The sequence below is a fragment of the Ambystoma mexicanum genome, chromosome 10, assembly GCF_040938575.1.
Source record: "Ambystoma mexicanum isolate Mex_15411 chromosome 10, UKY_AmexF1_1, whole genome shotgun sequence".
Taxonomy (NCBI): Eukaryota; Metazoa; Chordata; class Amphibia; order Caudata; family Ambystomatidae; genus Ambystoma; species Ambystoma mexicanum.
Window position 1 is genome coordinate 1508314032 of NC_090932.1, and position 20625 is coordinate 1508334656.

Below are 20625 nucleotides of genomic sequence, written 5' to 3' on the forward strand. Positions count from 1 at the left end.
GCGTTTTTTGGACTAAAGACTTGTGCAAAGAAACCCGCTCTAGAACCTTGAACCAGGCTAATGTTACACTAACCATTTTCCTCCCTTTAAGTAACTTCAATATATGTGTTTCCAGAGTAAATGTATTACCGTATGAACTGTTAAAAATAGCAGCTGCGCGTAATAACCGATAGAAGGGGAAAAGACAATGTATCGTACTAATGTTGCTACAAATGTAACCACGAACAAAAGCAAACGTGAAAGTGTCCATTTAAGTGCATTCTCAAGTATTCCTAAGTGTTCTAATCTAAAGTATTTAAAGTGATTCTGGTGTGTATATATAATTTTATATAAATTATAAGTGTACAAGTTTCTTTGAGGTGCAGGTCTATCTAAGATCAGTGTACTTACCTGCAGCTCACATCTTCCTCTTAAAATAAGCCTGACTGCTCTGCCACTCTACCAAGGTCCTGAGTTAGTACAGACTGCTTAAGAGCTGGAGATCTACAAACCACTGGGATAACGTAAGGTCTTACTACCAGTAGGACTTTAGGAAACCTCCCCCAAACAAGTCAGAAATATGAGGCTGACAACTTTATGAAGGTTTTTCAATAGAAGACATTTTAGTAACTGTGTTGGATAAACCCCTGACCATCCATACCCTGACAAGGATTTCCCTGCATAACAAACTAAAGGAAACACTAACAAAAGGATGGTTCCCCTCATGCTTAAACATACACCAACTTAACAAGGTAATATATGGCAGTTCAACAGCAAAAGGTAAGACAGTTAAATTCACCACATAGCGCTTTCTACTTCTAATCTTGCGAAGGGGAATTCACCCAGATTTAAGCAGACCTTTGTTCAACAGTTTCAAAAAGGTTAAGGAAATCCTTTGTCGCAACAAAAGTTCCACTTCAGTTCTTTTTAGATCTTACTTGATAATCCAAAATTGTAATATGCTCTTTGGTTCCAACAAAAAGATATCAGGAACTTTCTGCACCAGTTCACAAAACCACTTGTTTGACAATATTAAATATTTCTACTGCAGTTTATACCTGCTTGCTTCAACAATATTGATTTGTCAGGATGGGTCGATATTAAGTCACAACAACACTTTAATGGTTCCTCAATCTTCTTCAATATTTTAACCACACCACAGTACCGCAGTGACTTGGACCTGGTCCACTCACCTGCCAGGCCTACTAGCACAACGTTTGCTGCTTGTGTACTCTCCTGCCAGGCCAGAACAAAAACGCTACTTGTAAGTGGTAATGGTCAAAGTGGAACAGATTAGCAATTTCTTGTTTCACAACCTCAAAATTAAGAAATTCTTTGAAGGAAACAAGAACCACACTGGTGCCATCTGGTGCACCTGTGTAGTTGCCACAGTTTCTGCAAGTTATGCTCCATTCCCCTTGAACCACTTTTTTCAGAAGGGCAGCCTTCTTGGCACTCTGGTTTTCCCCTTTCGTATTAAATAACTACTGATGGGAATTGTGTTTCACATCCACACTTCTTTGCATTTGGCAATGTGTGTTCAAGCCCTTTCCTCGTACTTAAGGGTACGATGTCCTTTCATCGCGGGATGTTTTTTCGTGGGGTTTTTTACTGCGAATTTTTTTTCTCTCAAAAAACCATTGATTTTTTTAGAAAATGGTGGGTTTGTGGGGGTAACCCCCCCAAAAATAATTGAAACAAAATTTGATGGGTTTTTTTCGTTAAGAAAAATCACGGTAAAAAAAAAAAAAAAAAACCCTGAAAAAAACATCCCACGATGAAATGACATGGAACCTACTTAAGACCTATTTTTCATAAGGGCAACCGTCTTGAACAACATTACGATTCTCAACTGCCTTCTTCTGGCTTGAGCAATACAGGTTTTTCTTTTATTGCCAACTTACATTTCTTTCTCAGCTTTGGCAATGGTGGTTTGTCTCTTTTCCTAGGAATATTGCCCTTTCTTGGTGTTGGCTCTTTATGCCCCACAGTGACACAATAACACTTTTCTTGCAAGAGTATCAAGTTCTTATTATGCCATCTGCGTCTCCAAGCCAACTTGGTTCATAACAACGGAATTAACCTGCTTCGCATTCGTTCGGTATTCAAAGGCTGTCCTTCTCTTGACTGTTACTTTGTTAGAGTCCACAACTTAACAGTTTAGGGTCCTGGTTTCGTCCAGCAGGCGATTACGTAGCGATCGGGAGTCTCAATGTAACGGAGAACTCACTGGGTCTGCTGCGCGTGGCTGCCTCCAGGTCTTCTGCTTCGGCTTTCCTCCACGATATGGCCACCTCTTCCTTGTCGTTTCCCATGGCCCTCGCCTGCCAATACTAGAGCTCTCACGGCTCCCAAAGCAATCTGGATCTCGTCTGCTCCTGGGTACAATTGCAAAAAAGTGTGCTTTGCGCTGCGCAACCTCTGCAGCTGAAAATATGTGTCCAGGAGACCCTCTCAAGACCGGCATTTACTCTGCACGCCTCTGTGGTCCCAGCACACAGCTGAATTCTGCTTCTGATGCCATGTGGAGGTAGTAAAGCTCCCCCAGGTTCTATTGCCGCTCTGCTTCACATTCTTCTCTTCTCCCATGGCCTGCACCTCAAGGGGCTATTTATGCCTGCCAGTCGCCCTCAGGTGTGTGTCACAAGCCTTAATTGACTGAGACATTCAGTTCTCTGCCTCTACAGTCTTCTTCGTCCCAGTATTTTGGGAATTCTGGAACTTGAAGTCGGCAAAGTCAAATTTAGCTTTTTCTATGAATTTATCATCACTAACTTCATTATTCTCCTTATACATACTCCCTAAAGGAGTACAATAAGGATGCCATGGGGTATTTGGTTTTTACAGGTTAAACTGTTAACACTTAAAGACTCCTCTTCGTAATTTCTCTGGGACTCCAGAGCCTTCATTTAATTTCCATTAATGTCAAACTTTAAGGGCTTTTCTTACCCGTAATACATGACAGATGATAGTCATCTTCACCCCCATTCTGACAATCAATTCTCTGACAACAAGCCATTACATATTCTGGCATCATCGGTATTTTGTTCTTTGAGGAAGGTAAATACTGTGTCTCATCCCATGAAGTCCCCCTGTTGCCTTGGGACCTTTCTCCTCCCAGGTGATCCAACACCGCCCCCAGGGTTAGGATCAGGAAGCATCTGCCTTTGCCTGATGTTAGGACTGATTTTCTATACTCTGGCCTGGGGGAACAGATGTATAGAAGGTCAACCTATATTGTGACGTGGACAACTTTGGGGACTGTATCCAAACCAGTTCAAGGTAGCGGTGACAAGTAGTCTAGGCCAAGTCTCAAGAGGTGGTGGGCTTGTAAAGGGTCCGCAATGAGTACACGCAATGGGAGTCACAAATTACACTTAGAAAATTTGTATACAAATACAGTTATTTATTTATGGCCAAACAACACTATGAAAAATGACTAACAGGTGCAAATATCACACAATACTAATAATAGAATACATATATACAGTTACTAGAGTAGGTCATTATACAGATCTAAACCCCTGTAAGCAAGCAATGGCAAATCCAAAGTGTTCTAAATGTTTGTAGAAGTTAACAAAACCTTTAAATGGAGTGTAGGGGTAGGTAAGAACCACTTTAACTCACCCTCCGTGCTCTGATCCTTCACAGGACTTGGCAGGTCGATGGAAGAATGTCCGAGGTCGCTTCTGCCGCCGTCAGCCTCAGCCCTTGATATACAGGCTCAAGCAGTTCTCCGGTCAGTGTCTTTGGCTAGTGTAAGGACTCCCGTTGGCGGAATGCAGCAAAACACGATACAGGACCCCTCTCAGGACTGGACTCGACTCAGGTGAGCTGTTTCGGACAGCGGTCACCGCAGGTCGACGATGCAACGGGACTCACTTGTAGCGGTTGGACCTTCACTCCCATCGCGGGTCCCCTTGATGCTATTCTCTGAAATTCTGCTGAGAAAAGTCTTGTAGGACAAGCATATGATCCCCCAAGTTCCATGCATCAACTCGGAACGGCGACATCGGCAGCATGATGGCCCGGTCAGCCACAGGCCAGTCCCGGGGCCCTTCCGAAGGCTCTTCTTCGCAGGGTACTGAGCAGACATCAGGAATTGATGTTCCGTCCACTCCACAGGTCGCAGCTCCCTCACAGAACTGCTGAGGATCGATAGCAAGACAGGGCTCTTCCAGGACAGCAGCAGAGGTTGGTCACCAGGCATCCTTCAGACGGGTCATTGGTCTCCTCATGGGTCTCACAGCTTGACAGGAGTCTTGGCTTCCTCAGGTTTCTCCAGGATCTCTCTAGAGTGGTTGCAGGGGTCCTTATTATCCCAAAAGCTAGGTAAGACCAGAAACTCCCACTAGCCAATAGCAGAACTAGCCCCACAAACACCCTAGCAGTGGTCCAATCAGGCCAAACAGTCTCAGCCCACATCCTGTCAGAAAACACACATAGCCCTCTAGTAGATTGGCAAAAGCCTATACTTTCCCAGGTTCTGGAAGTCCATGTAAGGAAGAAGGCTAAAAGAAAAGATGGCCACGGACAAGCAAAAAACCTTGTGGCATGGGCATGTTTGGTCACTAGCCACAGTAAGTAGCCCAACGTGGTAAACTGCTGCCACCAGTTTGTCCATTTAACACACCTAGAGTAATGAAAAATGCCTTAAGTGTTAATCTAGATCAAAAACAAAGTGTACCCCATTATACTGTATTCTAAGATGCATTGTACATTGATAAGAAGTTACCACAAGTGATAACAAGTTACTAAAAGTAGTAACAAAGTAACTTGACTAAGGGAAACAAGGTTTTCCAGTACTGACAGCCTGAAGGACAAAGTACAGGTCAGGATCAAAAATAAAAGCAAACGGTTTGGGAGCCAATTAAAATGTCAGGAAAGGTGCAGTAAAGAGAAATCTTGCCTAACACATGGCCACTTCAGGAGGAGACTTCAGGTAAGGTTCTTGTGAGAACTCTGCAGGATTCACACTAACCTACAAATTCAGCTGTAAAATGCAGAATTTTGACCAGTTTCTACTAAACCTTCATTTGGTTGGGAGGGAGAAAAAAATGGACACTAGCCCCCACACTCCGCATCTCCCCTCGTTTATTTTACATTTGCTTATTATATTCTCCCAAAAATGAGCACACAAAACAACCACAAACCACCACTGGTTAGTTAGGGAGCAAAAAACATGACCACAATTAGTAAGGAATATCGGTCTGGATTTAACTTGTACAAGTAGTGAGAATTGGATGCCATTCAGTATGTCCCAAGCTAGTCCGGATAAGGTTGGGGCTACACAAGTCTAGTAACTTTTATATAATGGTAATCCAACCTCTTTCTGATAAGACAGAATTAGCAGCCCTAAGCATCAAGCCTAAAGAAAAATTATGAAAGCCAACAATATATTGTTACTGAGAACACACATCAAAAGTAGAGAATACAAATCACATTTCTACTTTTCAGTGTGGGACAGCAGATGCTCATGTCAAGTAAGCATCACAATGGAATAAATCTTCAATACATTTTTACCAAAACACAGATTACAAACCCACTATTGCTTCAGAATTCTTACCAAAGAGACCTTTTTCTGCCGAGAAGATAGTTTTCAAAAATTATTCCAGCAATGGTTCTCCCTTTTCCAACACCTGCACCATCGCCGATCAAGAAACCAGCTCGGTCACCATTGGGAAGGAATGTTTCATGTTGCTGCAAGGTAAACGCACAGTTTAGAATCTTTTACACTAGGAGCATGCATGTGGGTAGCTCGATGAATACATTTTAAAGTTGAACATTTGAGAGTTGTAGCTCTTTAATCTTCAGCAAAAAAAAACACATTTCCATTGAGAACACATCTCCATCACACCTTGATGTTGCAGCACTCTTTAGGGCTCCCTCTGGAATTGTCCATGACAAAACTGTAAAAAAGATGGGTGGGCAAATTCTACTGCATAGAAGGGAAAAACAGCAGTGCTTGCAGTGTAAGGAAAACATTCCATTAAGTAATTAAGTAATTCTGCAGCTTTATCTTTTAGTCACCATATAGTGGGTGGTCGGTCGAGAGTATTACACCTTGTGGATGAAACCTAAATTCCCACTTTTGGTGGAGAGCTACCCAAGTGAGAAGCATCATTAGCACTTGGAATTTGAAAGGAGTACTCGCCATATGTATTAATTTGGCAGCAGGCGAGTATATGTAGGAAATAAATGTGGGAGCCTGTATGACCATCCGCCACTCTCCCTACTTATACAGGGCCGAGGCCAGAGGCCTTCCAAGGCCCAGAGTCCATTGTGGAGTATCGACAGCTGTTGTCCTCGATTTTTAGATTTTTACCGGCGTCGATCTTCGGCGTTGGGTGGAAAGAACGGGCAATTTTTAACAAATATATATATATATATATATATAATTGGCTAATGCCAGTGGAACTCTGCAATATGGGTCCGACTGGAATGGCGGGAAAAAACAATCTAAGGGCCCTACACATGTGTAATACTCTGCAGCTTCCACTAGATGTCGGCCTATCCACAGCATGTGATCTAAGCAGATTCCACAAGCCTCAGACAACACACACACACACACACACACACACACACACACACACACACACACACACACAGCCCCCCCCCCCCATCCCATCCCCCCATGGTGTGCTGGGTGCCAACACTTAATTTAAACACAATTGGAAATACTTTCATACTTTTCAAGGTATTGTAGTTTATTAACACAAGTGAATAAAGAAATAGAACCAGGCAACTAATCAAGACTGAACTAATAGGTTGAGAAGAAGGAAGTTAGCAAACGTCATACAAAATCTTAGAACTAAGTTTTTAGCCTTAAAAGGTCCTTCCCTGGATAGAAATGACAGGGCCTAGGGCACAGAGTCACAGGTCCCAATATAAAGCCTGTTCAGGAGGCTAGGATTCTCTTTCAGGAAGTTGAACAAGTGTTGGCTTAAGACAACAACTATTTGCAAATGTTTCCAAGTTCAGTTGAAATAAGAAGGAAGTCTTTAAAAAGACCCTCTACCAATCCAACCACTTTAGGGAGAAACCCAGTGAAGGACACCAGGCCAGAACAACACTGTTCAAGGCTAGGCAAGGTAAAGATAGGGTTTGGAATGTACACCCAATAAACCCTATGGAGACTGGGTGGGGTGGGGCAAACAGGTATATTTATTCAACCACTGTACTCCGAATTCACTCAGGGACCACCTTAGAAGTTCCTAGAAATCGCCGGGCCTTCTGGATAAGTGCCTTGGTTTTGTTGGAACATGCCAAGAGGGTCACAGATGTAGAAGTCGCTTGAGGAGTCTGGTTCTTTGGTCTGGCTAGTACATGGTTCTGTCCTCCGATGGAACGGATCCTGGACAGCTGGACTCGCAGGCACTAATTCAGGACTACGACTTCTGCGACAACCTCAGGTGACTCCCTGGATGTTATAAAGTAGATGAACAGTGATGGCCACTTGAACAAAATGTCAGAAAACAACCCTTGTGGGGAAAAACAAAGGAGCTGATCCTGCAAGGCCACTCTGTGTTGGAGTGCTGCAACCTCTGGGAAATGCTTCTTAGCAAATATCTGCTGAACTGCAGACATGTTCGTGTTGTTCTGAGCATTCCTTTTAAATCTTGACATAATCCTGGGCCTTTTTCGGTCCCTTTTTCTTTTTGCCTCCTCTTTTGCCCCTTCTGGATGGATAATTGATGCATGTTTTCTGTGGTATGCAGTGAGTTTACTGAATTAAAAATAAAGTATAACATTTTTATCTCAACATTCATGCAGCAAAAATACACATTTTTACAAATATATATGGGTAAGGGGATCAAAAAGGTGTGAAGAGGTTTGGGGCAGGATTATATACTAAGGGAAATGCAGGACTTTGGGGGTCCCTCGCACCAAATAAAGAAAGAAAATAATTCGGTATTGTTTTCGTCAAAAGTTAGTTAAAAAGGCTTATTTTTTTTTAATTTGGTAAAATCCCATGGAACCGTTTCCTATGCATTTGAGATTTTGTTTTGTTGGTAGGTTATGTTGTTTGAAATTGTTTCTGTATCTCAGTCCCTCTAAAAAAAAGGGGCATTTCACCTCTTCAGTGGTAGCTCTTTCTGAATCATTGTTAACTGATAGTATGTCTATGTGGATTCCAGTGATGATCTCAGTGAATATGGGCGTGGATCTAATATTTCATTTGTTTTTGGCTTGATATCTTTTATCCAGTTTTTTTTGGAAAGTAAATACTCTCCCATCTTGATAATCATGTCCATGTCTTCTGAAATTGTGCTATTTTTGGTTTAATTTCCATTGCAAATTCATTTAAAATTCTGTCCCAAATTTCCTAATTTTTTAAATGTAGCTTCTGGCCTATTGATAGTTTTTATTTCAGTATTTGTAGTAGTAATTTCTTCCATAATGTTGGTACGCGTAATTTCTGATTGATTGCTATTCTCATCATTTCATATGATGGTGTGGCTACAGGTTGTGTTTAATCATTAAGGACTGGACTGTCAAATTATGTAATTTGGTTAAGAGTTCAATCTCTCCATTCCCACTAATGTATTCGCTGCACAGAGGTTAAACACCCAAGTACTAATGGTCTGCATTGTAAAAGCATACAATATAGATACATGCACACACAAACGCACACATTACTGATGAATGTTTAAGTGCACTAGCGAAAAATTTGAAACATAAAACAATTGTTTTTCTATAAAAACTAGAAATAAAAAAACATGATTTTCCTCTTAAGAAAGACATTATTGGTGCCATATATTCACTGTGGCAAAACAAAGTAAAAACTATGCCCAACAAACAACAAAAGCAACAAACACAAATTCAAGGTTAGACTGGAATGGCTTCCTTTCAAATCATTTAGCCATGCCATATACCTGTGCTGCATAGGTCACTGCCTCAAGCTGTAGCGCAGATAACCAGCCATGATCAATGGTTTCTTCGGGTACAGACGTCTGGAACCAAACATCAGGGGGCGTTACGCTAGACAAAGAGCTTGTTTCAACCACTGGATCAGGATGTCGCAAACCAACTTTTACTAAATAAAAAGAAATACAATGTCACAAATACATTCAGTTTTAAAAAAATATTTTAAAATTTAAAACTATTAACATAATACATTCCATCCAATTACTCCACAACAAGCACCAGAGTAAAAAAAGAATAATTGTCTTAGTAACTTCATCCCAAACACCTTTCTCGTCCGATTCCAAGTAGATCACCTATCAAAAAACCTCCATGAAGAGTGAAAGGGATGCATGAGATTCTATACACAACTCAAGTATTTCTTCAGCACCAGTAACTTTACTTTCCCCAGCTTTTGATATTGCATATTTTCAGACACGTGTCTGAATAGAATAGCTACCAGTAAAGGTCACCTTCAAATTTGTCAGTACAGCTCGGCCAACAACAGTGTCTAGACTTACATTATTGTTAGGAAAGATTTTCTTTTCGCTGGTTTCCTCCCATACACTTCCCTGGGATATCCTTTCTTTTTGCTTTCTTTTGACTCCCGACTATGCCTTCTTGTGCATTCCCCTTGCTTTGTGCTAATTAGTATGGTGAAATTGATCAGTGTAATAAGAGCATCAGTACTGAGAGACTAGGTCTCTCTATGGTTTTCATGCAATTTTAGAACTGCACATTGTTAGGGAGTTTCACTAAAGTCCACCTATGGTAGCACTGTAGAAGGCACACTCTTAGGGGTACAGGGCTCCAACTCTTAGGTTCGGCCTCAACTACCCAAAAGCTATGGTCGAGCAGCCAGGCTTAGTCTAGGAGGGAGAAGAGCTGTAGTTGAGTACAAAGACTTTGAGCACACCTATGGTCAAGGAAACACTTTCACACCGTAGTTGTATGAAAATACGGTCATTATATATAATAGGACAATGTTAAAATCAATGCAATTCAGTAATACAGATAGATGATATGATGTGGCTTTTATAACATGCCTGTACACAAGTGTTTCTAGGTACGACAAGACAAGGAGGAGGCAACAAAGGCAGGACAAATAACGATCTTACTAGGCCTTCTGTCAATCAGATTGTGCAAGTGCAGGGAAGAGGGAAGGGGAGAAGTGCTGGAGTCGGAGGAGAGAAAGTAGCAGCGAAAGCCTCAACTGACACATGCTTCATGGGTCGGATGACCGAGAAGGTAGAGGGCAGTGCTGGAGTCGGGGGAGAGGAGAAAGAGAAAGAAAGTAGCAGCGAAAGCCTCAACTGACACATGCTTCATGGGTCGGATGACTGAGATGGTAGAGGGCAGTGCTGGAGTTGGAGGAGGAAGAGGAAGAGGGGGAAAAAGAGGGAGAAAAAGGGGGAGAAAGAGGGGGAGAAAGAGGGGAAGAAAGAGGGGGAGAAAGAGGGGGAGAAAGAGGGGGAGAAAGAGGGGGAGAAAGAGGGGGAGAAAGAGGGGGAGAAAGAGGGGGAGAAAGAGGGGGAGAAAGAGGGGGAGAAAGAGGGGGAGAAAGTGATCCCTTGAGGAGCAAGCAGTGGCGACAGGGTTCGAGAATGGGAGGTCGGAGGAGATCAGAACATCCAGGGTGTGCCTTGCAGAGTGAGTCAGGCCAGGGGGAAGAAGAGAGAAAGCGAGAGCGAGAATTGCAGGGCTTGGGAAAGCAGGTTGCCACTTTTGAAGGACTTCCGGGGAGGGGAGAACAGGCCAGAGGTGCACCCTGCGGAAGTGTTGGATACAAAGATATTTGCTGTTGCAATCCTCAATTCAATAGTAGACCTTTGAATGATGAGCAGGCAAGTATATAGTAGCTTCAGGTTAGTAAAAGGGGAACTGGCAAAAAGACTGTTTGAGAGCCAGCGTTAAGACTAGGAAAGGAAATGGGGTGTGTGGGCTGCAGGTAAAAGCAAGGTGTGGGTCGTCTGCCAAACTTCCCACAGTAAGATTACTAGGTTTGAAAGGGTTGTTTGCTTTCACACTGCGCACTTTAGACACCAGAGTCACTGTAATTGTACACAATTTAATTGTATTCAAGACAGCCTCACACGTGTTTCGAGCTGGAGGGCTCTTATTCAAAGGCTTAGAGTACTTGGTACGCGTGTATGAGGCAATTAGTGAATGCAAGGTATACCGTTCTGTATAAATTCTGTATAGGGCTCCACTATATTATTCGCAGTTGCGTGGTGAAGTCCTTCACAGGCACTTACGCGGAAACGCAGAAGATTATATCCCTTCACTCTTTATAAGTGACCTCACCATGCAACTGCGAATAATATAGTGGAGTCCTATACAGAATTTATACAGAACGGTATACCTTACATTCACTAATTCACTAAATGAGTTTCTCAAAAAGTCAGCAGGGGGAACTGGGAAGCCAGTGACCCTTTGGTATCCGAACAAAGGAAGGGAGATGCTGTCAAAGTTGTCAAATATCAGAAGCAGCTTTTACAAAACAAGTAATGGAATGGGATTCAAAGGGTTCAGGGGGGCTAGGTAGGCCACCTGAAGTATTTTCTAGGACAAAGGCCTTTAGACACAGAAGAACACTGTTGGGTCGCCCACCCTAACGTGGCTCGGAAAAGCTCAATAGGAGCGAATATCAACACAACTGCCCAGGTAATTACCAAGGAGTGAAACAGTACCTTCTATGATCAAGAACAATGTCACTAGAAGGTCCCCAAGGCAAGACGACAGCAGATCCGTTTCCTGTCTCTGGCCTTGGCAGCTGGAGGAAGAACTTTTGGCGGGAGCAGGCGGTCAGACTCGATCACAGGGATGCCCAGCAGATTATCTTTGCAGCACCAACTTGTGGAGGCACGACACAAGCTTTGTAGCAGCTATAGTTGTCACCCAGCAGACTTTCTTCCTTCTCCCGGTCCACAACTCGTTCTAGGGGACTTCTACGATCAGGATGGTGTCCCTGTAGGCTTAGACAGATGCCCATAGGTTTGCAGCTGGAACCGCAGCGGACGAGATGATGCATGGCAGTAGTCCCAGAGGTCCCAGGGTATTCGAATATTGCAGGCCTGGAAGTTCGCAGCTCGTCATGGGATGGCTCCAAGTGTAGCTAACCTACCAGTCCAGGGGAGGAAGTTGTCGGGTCTGGATCTTTCCTGTCGCGCAGAATAGAGGGCTAGAGCTGCAGCAATAACTCAGTTGGCTTTGGCGGTCGCTGGAGGTGGCTACAAGCATCTCTCGGAATTGATCTTCCAGTAGTCGACTCTAGCTTCAGCATCAAGACCCTCGCCTTTTATGCAGGAACCCAGCAAATCAGCATGCATGCTACATTCAAACTTTGGGTGGTAGCTGTCCCAAGGAGACAGCCAGGCACCCCGTCAGAACTGGATCCAAGCAGACACACTGGAGGACAAAGACCTGAGGTATTTCAGTGACCTCCCAGACACAATGGCGGCTTCATGCGGGCCTCCCTGTGGGAGCTGTAAGGAAGGCATGGTACCAAACAGTAAGACAGACACAAGTGACCACAGTTCAAGGGAGTTTATTGAACTTCAATTGTGTTTGAAAAACGCCCATCTAATCCTAAATCTAAAGCTGGGAGCAAGCTACGACCATCAAATAATAACAGTCCTAGTGGTGTCTTGTCAAAATAAAAGGGCCTATACTAATAAACCTATTGCCAATCCTTTCTTCTAAATACAAATAGTGTGGGAAACAATGTTATGCAAAAGAAAACTGTTCCAAGAAATAGTATGTCAAGATATTTGAGCCGTTTGCTTCCCTTCCCCACATTTTCAGCACGGGACATACCTCAGTATCATGACCTTCTGTACTAAAGTCTGTTTGGCATTCAAAGTCTCTTACTTCAAACGGGCCTGATGCGACAAACATTTCTCCTCTGAATTTCACATGTACAACTTCTCAGGTGATTTACTTTTCACCCCGAGCCCCCCTGCGCCGGTCTCATACCAAATGTATCTACTTTTCCACATTTTCTTTACTTCACTAAAATCAAAGACTTTCTATTGGACCACTCTGTCAAAGGTATGGCATTTTGCTTTTAAAGTTCTAAAACTCATCAGCAGTTCAATTTTACTTGCGTCTTTTATCACACGTGTGTGTTAATGTTCGTTCCAGCGCTGGCCATACAATGTTGCTGCTTGCAACCTTGTCTTCAACACAGGCAATCTTGTATCAGTGTCCCCAACTCACTGGCTGTGTTGACTTCACAGAATATGCCTTGTTCTTTGAGCCAAGGACAGTACCACAGCGGTTGCTGCTTTTCTGCGCCTTGATTATTGATGCAGGAGAGCCCCGGGTATCTCCAACACACAATGAACGATTCTTCAGCCTGGTTTCCAATTGCGAGGGCTCTAGAAAATAACAGTTCCTTGACAGAAAGGTCAAGGGAATGTCCCTCCTTGTGATCCCCTCCTGTTTTGCCTTCTTTCTTCACGCATTCAGCTGCCGTCTTGAAACTGCTGTTTATTCGTGTGCCTTGCCTCACTCAGTGTGTACTCTTGTGCTCCGCCTTTTATCCGTCTGGGGAAGCTTAATGGAAGTCAGCTGTGTGTGTGATGCTCAATAATTGCCTGACTATTGTATTGGGGAACGTCAGATATGGTATACTTCTCTGGTGTTAGTCTGTTTTCTCCCATAGCGGGCTGTCATGTGAAAGTGTTTTGTAAAAAAAAAAAGGGTGCGGGGGAGGGGGGCGTAGAGTTCCTACGTATCCCACCTGGTAGAATGGGGCAATGGTGTTACAGGGAAGGGGATACCACGTCTCACCATCCAGCGCCCCACTCCTCGAAGACCCCTCTACCAGGTGATCCTCCCTCACTGGCCCGCCTCCAGGAACTGGATCTAAAAGCAATGGCAATGTCCTGGCCACCTAGCCGACAGATCCCCTAGGGACTAGTGGGTGTGACACCTTCTGATTTCTCACACAGAGCCCAGTGAAGACAAAGAAGTGAGCAGGATCCCCCAGCCCCCAACCAGGTCGGCAGAAGGCGGCTCAAGAAAGGACAGGTCGTGGGGAGTTGGTGAAAAAGGCACAATTTTGGAACAAGGGTGCCCCATGTGTCCCTTACCACAGCTGCAAATACAGCCTGCGATGTAAATTTTACAAAATCGGTCGAAAATCACCCACTGCAAACAGCCACTTAGACTAGTCACTGTAACTAGAAAGTTACAGGAGAAATGAGAAAAGGGATACAAGGTGTCCCCCTTAGCACTCCACATAAGGTGGGGTGTGCTCATCTCACAAAAGAAAGGCATAGTTAGGATAAAAAGCATCCGACTATCCTGGTAACATTAAGTTAGCACAGGAAAATAAAATAAAACCAAAGAGAAGCTCAAGGAGCTCCCAGCAACACTGCAGAGGAGGTGCTGCAATAGGAAAATACAGATGCTGTAAAAAGATGAGGAAAGCAGAATCCATCAAGAGAAATCAAAAGGGTTCTTACAGTCACAGAAAAGAATGAGTGGGTGAGGAAAAAAAGTTTCCCACTCACATACGAGAGTGAGACAAAAATTGAATAGTCCAGTAAAAAGTGCTGGGAGACTCACTAAGTGGGGAGAATTACACAAAAAAATGGAAATTCTACCCAACAAACATCACCCTAAAGTGATGTGCGGTTAGGCTACTTGGGATCCTTCCAACTTTCTTTTTGTTACTTTTCGGTGACAAATGCAGTATGTCCAGGATTAAGGAGTGTATAGCACTAAATTGCCCGTGCCACAATATTTTATGCCTATTGTTTGGCCTTCATCCTGCCCGCTCAGGACTGGAATTACCATGTATCGAATGCCCTTTCCTGGGGAAAATTGCTGCTTTTGCAGCTTAAAGGGGTAGTCTTGTGTGTATAACCGATGTGGGGGCTGGGACTGTCTGATCCCAGTCCACATCTTGGTACCTGAATGTCTCTTGCTCGACGGATAGTGTGGCCAGTGGCTATCCATGATTGGATAGCAACTGCCAGTTGCAATGGTGCAAATCCTTACCATTGGTTGGCCTGGGCAGGCTCCCAGTCCAAATATTGCATAAAAAGAAAAGCGCCTGCAACCATTCCACAGATCATCGTCATAGCCTTAGACCACCCTCACACCCAGTCTAAGCCTCACCGGTCTCCGAGTGAGGATCTTGGAGGCGCTAGAACTGATCTATAACATGAGGCCCATTAACACTCTAGCCAATTTCTAAGGGAGGTAAGACCAAGCTCAAATCTTAAACAAGAGATCGGGACACAATCTGGAAGACCCAAGGACTTCTGCCATATTTTGCTTTCAATCTTGTCCCGGTCTATTTGATAGGCCGCCAGATTACATTACATCCCAAAAATGAGAACCGGAACAACGTTACCAACATAAATTTTTACAAGCGGCATGAGGGATAATGTGCAGTAATGCAGACATATTTTTTTCATCTGGGCAGCTAAACTGACTACCTTTAGATCCATTGCAAGGAGAAGGCCACCCCTGGTCAGAAAGGAAGTCATTTTTGGAGCCTAGATGAATCACCTCCTTTGATAGAGACATTTTTCGCATTGTCTAATTGCCAAACAAAGAGTTTGACCTTCCTGAGGGGGGTGCTTAAAGGCAATCACCTTACATTTTTCAGGATTGATTTTTAATTCATTATGTTCAGCATAGTCCGTCAGTGCATTTAGTAGGCGCTGCAGTCGACTTGTGTCTGATCCAAGACAACAAGGTTGTCCACATATGCCAACCAGTTAATTTTCCAGTTACCGAGTCTGGGAGCCGCCAACCCTGTGTTCCCCAACCACTCCACTAGAGCTGATAAAGAGGAGAGGTGCTAGGAGACATCCTTGGCGCACCCCCCTTTCTATCCGGACAGGGCACCCAATTTGGATAACCTGACTCTTATTTATTTATTTATTTATATTTATATAGCGCGCAAGCAGCCCAGGGGCATTGAGGCGCTGTTACTTGCAATAACTTAGTTACAGGATACAGGCATGATAGCGGTTGTTGACACATTATGAATACTACAAAACATCATACTGTTGTTACAGATATTGCATTTGATCATATATTACAACTTATATGATAAGTATTCATGCTGATGTGTCGGGCCTTTTGTGAAGAGGGTAGTTTTCAGAGTTTTGCAGAAGGTGGTGAGGGAGGCCTCACCTCGGATAGTGGGAGGTAAGGCATTCCAGTGAGTGGGCGCGAGATAAGGGAAGCTGGATCCGCCAGCTCTGACTCTTTTTACTAATGGCACAGAGAGCATGTTGGTGTACGGTGATCTGGTTGGCCTGGTAGTGGAGACGGGGTGGATCCTATGTGAGAGGTAGGCAGGAGCAGTGAGGTGAATGCACTTGTGTGTCAGTGTCATGGCTTTGAATACGATCCTTTCCTTTATTGGGAGCCAGTGGGCTAGTTTTCTGGCCTCAGAAATGTGTTCTCTTTTAGCAATGCCTTGGGCTGCCCGGAGAGCATTGTTTTGTATGACTTGTAGTCTAAGTTTTTATTGGAGGTTCCTAGAAAGAGTACGTTGCAGTAGTCTAGCCTAGAGCCGGTGATGGCTCTGGCTATGTTGGTACAGTTCTCTTTGGAGAGAAAGGGTCTGACTGCGTTGATAAGTTTGGCATGATATGCAGCTGTGAAGGCTATTGCGTTGACTTGTCTATCCATGGATAGGGTGGAATCCAGGTAGACTCCCAGAGTTTTGACAGAATCTGAGACAGGATTTGTAATGGAGTCAATGGTGAAGTGACTGAATTGGGCATCTAGATTTTTTAGCGAGTCGGGGGAACCTACCAGGAGGAGTTCCGTCTTGTCAGAGTTGAGGCATAGTCCGTTGTCTGCCATCCAGGCTTGGATGGTGTTGTAGAGGTTGTTGAGGGTCAGGGAGTCAGTGTCATAGTTACCCGTGAGGGTGAGGAGCATCTGAGTGTCGTCGGTGTAGTTGGTGTAGGAGATGCCCATAGCGTCGAGGATGAGGAAGAGGGGTCGTGTGAAGATGTTGTCTAGGGTGGGGGAGAGGCAGGAGCCTTGGGGCACACCGCAGAGTATGATGGTTGGTGATGCGGCGGCTAGGTCAGAGAATACTTGCATGGTTCTGTCTTGTAAGAAGGAGGTGATCCATGCTGTGGCCTCTGGGAAAAATTTGGCAGTGGAGGAGAGGTGGTGGCATAGGACGCCATGATGAACGAGGTCGAAGGCCGTGGATAGGTCAAGGAGTAGGAGAAGTGCTGGTTTACCCATATCTCTAGCATCGTCCATCTGGTTTTTCAGGTCAAGTAGGGCGGTTTCGGTCCCGTGTCTGGGGCGGAAACCAGATTGGCGGAGTCCAAGGAGTTTGTTCTCTTCAATGAAGTGCTGAACCTGCAGGTAGGCTGCTTTGTCCAATATTTTGAGGAGGAATGGGACAGTGGTGATGGGTCTGTAGTTGTTGATCCTTAATGAAGATCCTTCATGCAGTTCCACCAGAATAGAGAGCAGCACATCCGGTATCCCCACAGCTTTAATTTTTCCCACAATCTATTCCTATTAATGGAATCAAAAGCTTGCGAGAGATCCACGGAGGCTCCAAATAAAGGGGGACCCACCCTTTTGCAGAGACTCCGAACTCAGACAATCCAAAATTAATGTATTCAGAGAGATGGAGAGCCCCCTCCTAAAACCAGTCTGCTGATTTGGAATTATACCTTTGGCCTCTGCCCATTTCTCCAGTTCCAATAGAATAAGGCCAGAGAAGATCATCCCGTCGGCATCTAGGATGGAGATAGGCCGATAGTTTGACAGGATAGATCTATCTCCTAGATGGGGATAAGAATAGACCTTCTCCATGATTCAGGGGCCAATCTCGTACAGATATCGTTATCAAACAGGATCTTTAGGACCTTTGACCAGAGTATAGAGTTCAACTTCAAGGCCCTGTGGCCCTAGAGGAGGAAGATTTTCTTATCAACAGTTCGATATCCGAGGTGTAATGTAGGGACCACTCAGATCATCATGCTACCTTAACCGCTTGACGACCTGGAGAACCATAAAGGCCAGAGACGCGTTTGATCGAGGAGGACTCTTGTATGATAGTTTCTTGCTGGTCCCCAGTAACCCCCCACAATGATCCCACAATCGACCAGAAATTTCTGAGGTTTTGTTGAACAGACAGCATGTAGCATTTCCTCTCCTTTTCTTTGTTCTCTCATAAATTTGTGGGAACACAGCCAGTTTCTTTGAGAATTGTTTACAGCTTTTAATTCACAGTCAAGTACCGGGGCATCCACTATTTATTTTTTTTTTTTTTAGAGGCGTCTTCGGCGCCAAATATTTTTTTCCTTTGATAGGTTTTAAAATCAAAGGGATATTTATGGGGCCCCAGGCATCTACTTTGACCAGATTGTGTGGGGTTTGAATCCCAAAGAAAGTCACAAAATCTTAAAGGTTGGCAAGCTATTTGTGAAAACTAGAGATCGGTAAGAGTTGACTTCAACCGATCCGTCAGAACCCGACCACCTCTATTGCACTTAACCACCTGGTTCCCTGCATTATTTACAGTCAATTGTTCGGGAAAGACTTGCACCTGCTTTTTCTGAGGCAGGTTAATGGTTGCTTCCAAGATATGATCATCTAGGTTTCCCTCTGTAATCCGAAATTCGGAGCAGCTATCAAACATAAGTTTACAGAGAAACATATAATCAATGATGGAGAGTTTGGCATCCCGTTGCCAGTTGTGTCTACTGGGGATGTCCCCCCCTAATATTACCATTCAACATGAAGAGATCCCACAATGACATAAAATTACACCATGCATGGCCATTAGAACCTTTTTTTTTTTTTTTTAACAGATACATTGAAAATTTGCGAATCAACACCTTGGGAGTTGAGGTCCTCCATTATGATAATATAATCATCCGGAAATTGGGAGGAAAAATCCACCATTAGATCCGACAAGATTCCCAGGAAGTCAACTAACTGGGCGGCCGTCGGGTTCCTATAAAGATTAAACAAAATCCAATTTGAAACAGACTCCTCGTCCCTTTTTTCCAATCGTACGACCAGGATACCATTTTCTTCATTCGAAAGAAGAGTTGCTGCATTAAAAATTACATTGCTACAGAAAACCATCAGACCATCAGTGGGACGACCCTTCGACCCTTTATGGGCCTTTTGCTGATGGTCCAAAAATCCATCTACATTCAAAGTATGAGCATAAAGTCTCCTGCAAGGCAATTATATGAAAATTCTGGAAGATATACAACTTTTTAGCATCTAACAGAGTAAAACCATTGCCTCTTGTGTTCCATGACAGACATCTCAAGTCTACTGTTAGAGTTTCTGTTGAGGCAGTCCCAATTTAAGAAAGATCTGGGAAATTATTTCTGGCACACATTACGAGATCTTAGCACCTGCCAGAGTTTGGGATTCAAAGTTCAGTTGGGGTTTAGGCAGCTGCGTTGCCGGCCCCTGAGGATACCTTAACCACACCTTCTACAGTGCCGTCGTTGAAACAAGGAAACCTCTTGTCGACGAGTCGGATTCCACCCCCAACATTATCTCAAGGGATAAATTAAGAGTTTATTTCCAGTTTAGCCGTGTTTACATCTGGATGACAGGGGAAGCTCAATTGTTTAATTATCCGCAGTTGATATGAATCTCAGGGCTGGTATAGAGCCAATTTCCTTCAATACTCGTGAGCGATTTACCGGTTGAAAACCCTTATGAGACTTTGATATATTCGAGAGATACATTGTGAGCCTTTGATAGTCAGCCAGAGCCCCTTTGTTCACCAAGTGGGAATGAGCCACATTTGCAGTCGAAAGGGTTTGAGGAACTTCAGGCGCCTCCCCCGGATATACTTCCCCCACCCTTCACTTGCGCCTTTGATACCTGGTCATTACAAGAGGTCAACTGGGATGACAAGATCACCGCCGACGCCACGGTCTATGGCACTTCCACAGCCCTAGGTAATAATTGCCCTGGTTTTGTGGAAGAGTGGCACAATTTACACTTTCAGTGTAGTTGACTTTTCTTGCTTTTCAATTTTCCCAGGAGGCTCCAGGCAGGCTGTCTGACTTCCCACTGAACTTCTTTTTTTTTTTTAAAAGGCGAGTTCTCCCTCGAGTCTGATACTGGGACTTCTAAAACAAACAGTTGATTTTTGTTCCCCCCCCCCCCCCCCCCGCACCCCACAGGCGTCTTCGAACCTCCGGGACACTCCTTAGTACAAGACAACAGAGAATTTGCTATCACAACTTTCGTGGATTTGATCATTTTTTCACCTGCATTTTATGTTTACTGGTATTGTCATGCACTTTAGCCGAGTCCTTAGTTGGCTCCCTGGTTGACTTCTGTTGTCTTTTCCCTTGTTTCTTAGTTTTTCCAATAGCTTTCCTGGACTTTTTCTTTATGGTTTTGATAGAAATAGGAGATTCCACCCTTATTACACTTACATCCTCCTGATCAATGGGGAAGTCACCCTCCGCTATTTGAGATAACCGGATGAATTCTTCCATCATAGAGGCAGATAGTGGGGTGTCATCCGTATTGGTCGTTGATATAGTCAACCCCAGTTAACCCCACAGTAAGGAGCAGTTCCACAGAGTTAAATGCCTTCGCAAAATCTAAAAAGGCAGTGCAAGGCATGCATTACTTACCGTAAAAGCGTTTGATGATTGTACCTGCATAGATTCACATGCTGTGCATATAGTCCGACATCCAGTGGTCACCGCAGAGTACTGCATCTTGTCTTTCGAGAATCGAAAGGGG

The 20625-nt window shown here is 44.0% G+C and overlaps 1 protein-coding gene across 4 annotated transcripts in view; it reads right to left on the reverse strand.

The window, feature by feature from the left end:
- SBNO1 (strawberry notch homolog 1) overlaps nt 1-20625 on the reverse strand; it is a 2127865-nt gene that overhangs the window by 1699844 nt on the left and 407396 nt on the right. For all 4 annotated transcript variants that reach the window (XM_069619669.1, XM_069619670.1, XM_069619667.1 and 1 more), the window contains 2 exons: nt 8856-9016; nt 5546-5679 (listed from right to left, as the gene is read on the reverse strand). In XM_069619669.1, the coding sequence (XP_069475770.1) occupies nt 5546-5679; nt 8856-9016 (295 nt within the window). The remainder of the gene's footprint in view (nt 1-5545; nt 5680-8855; nt 9017-20625) is intronic.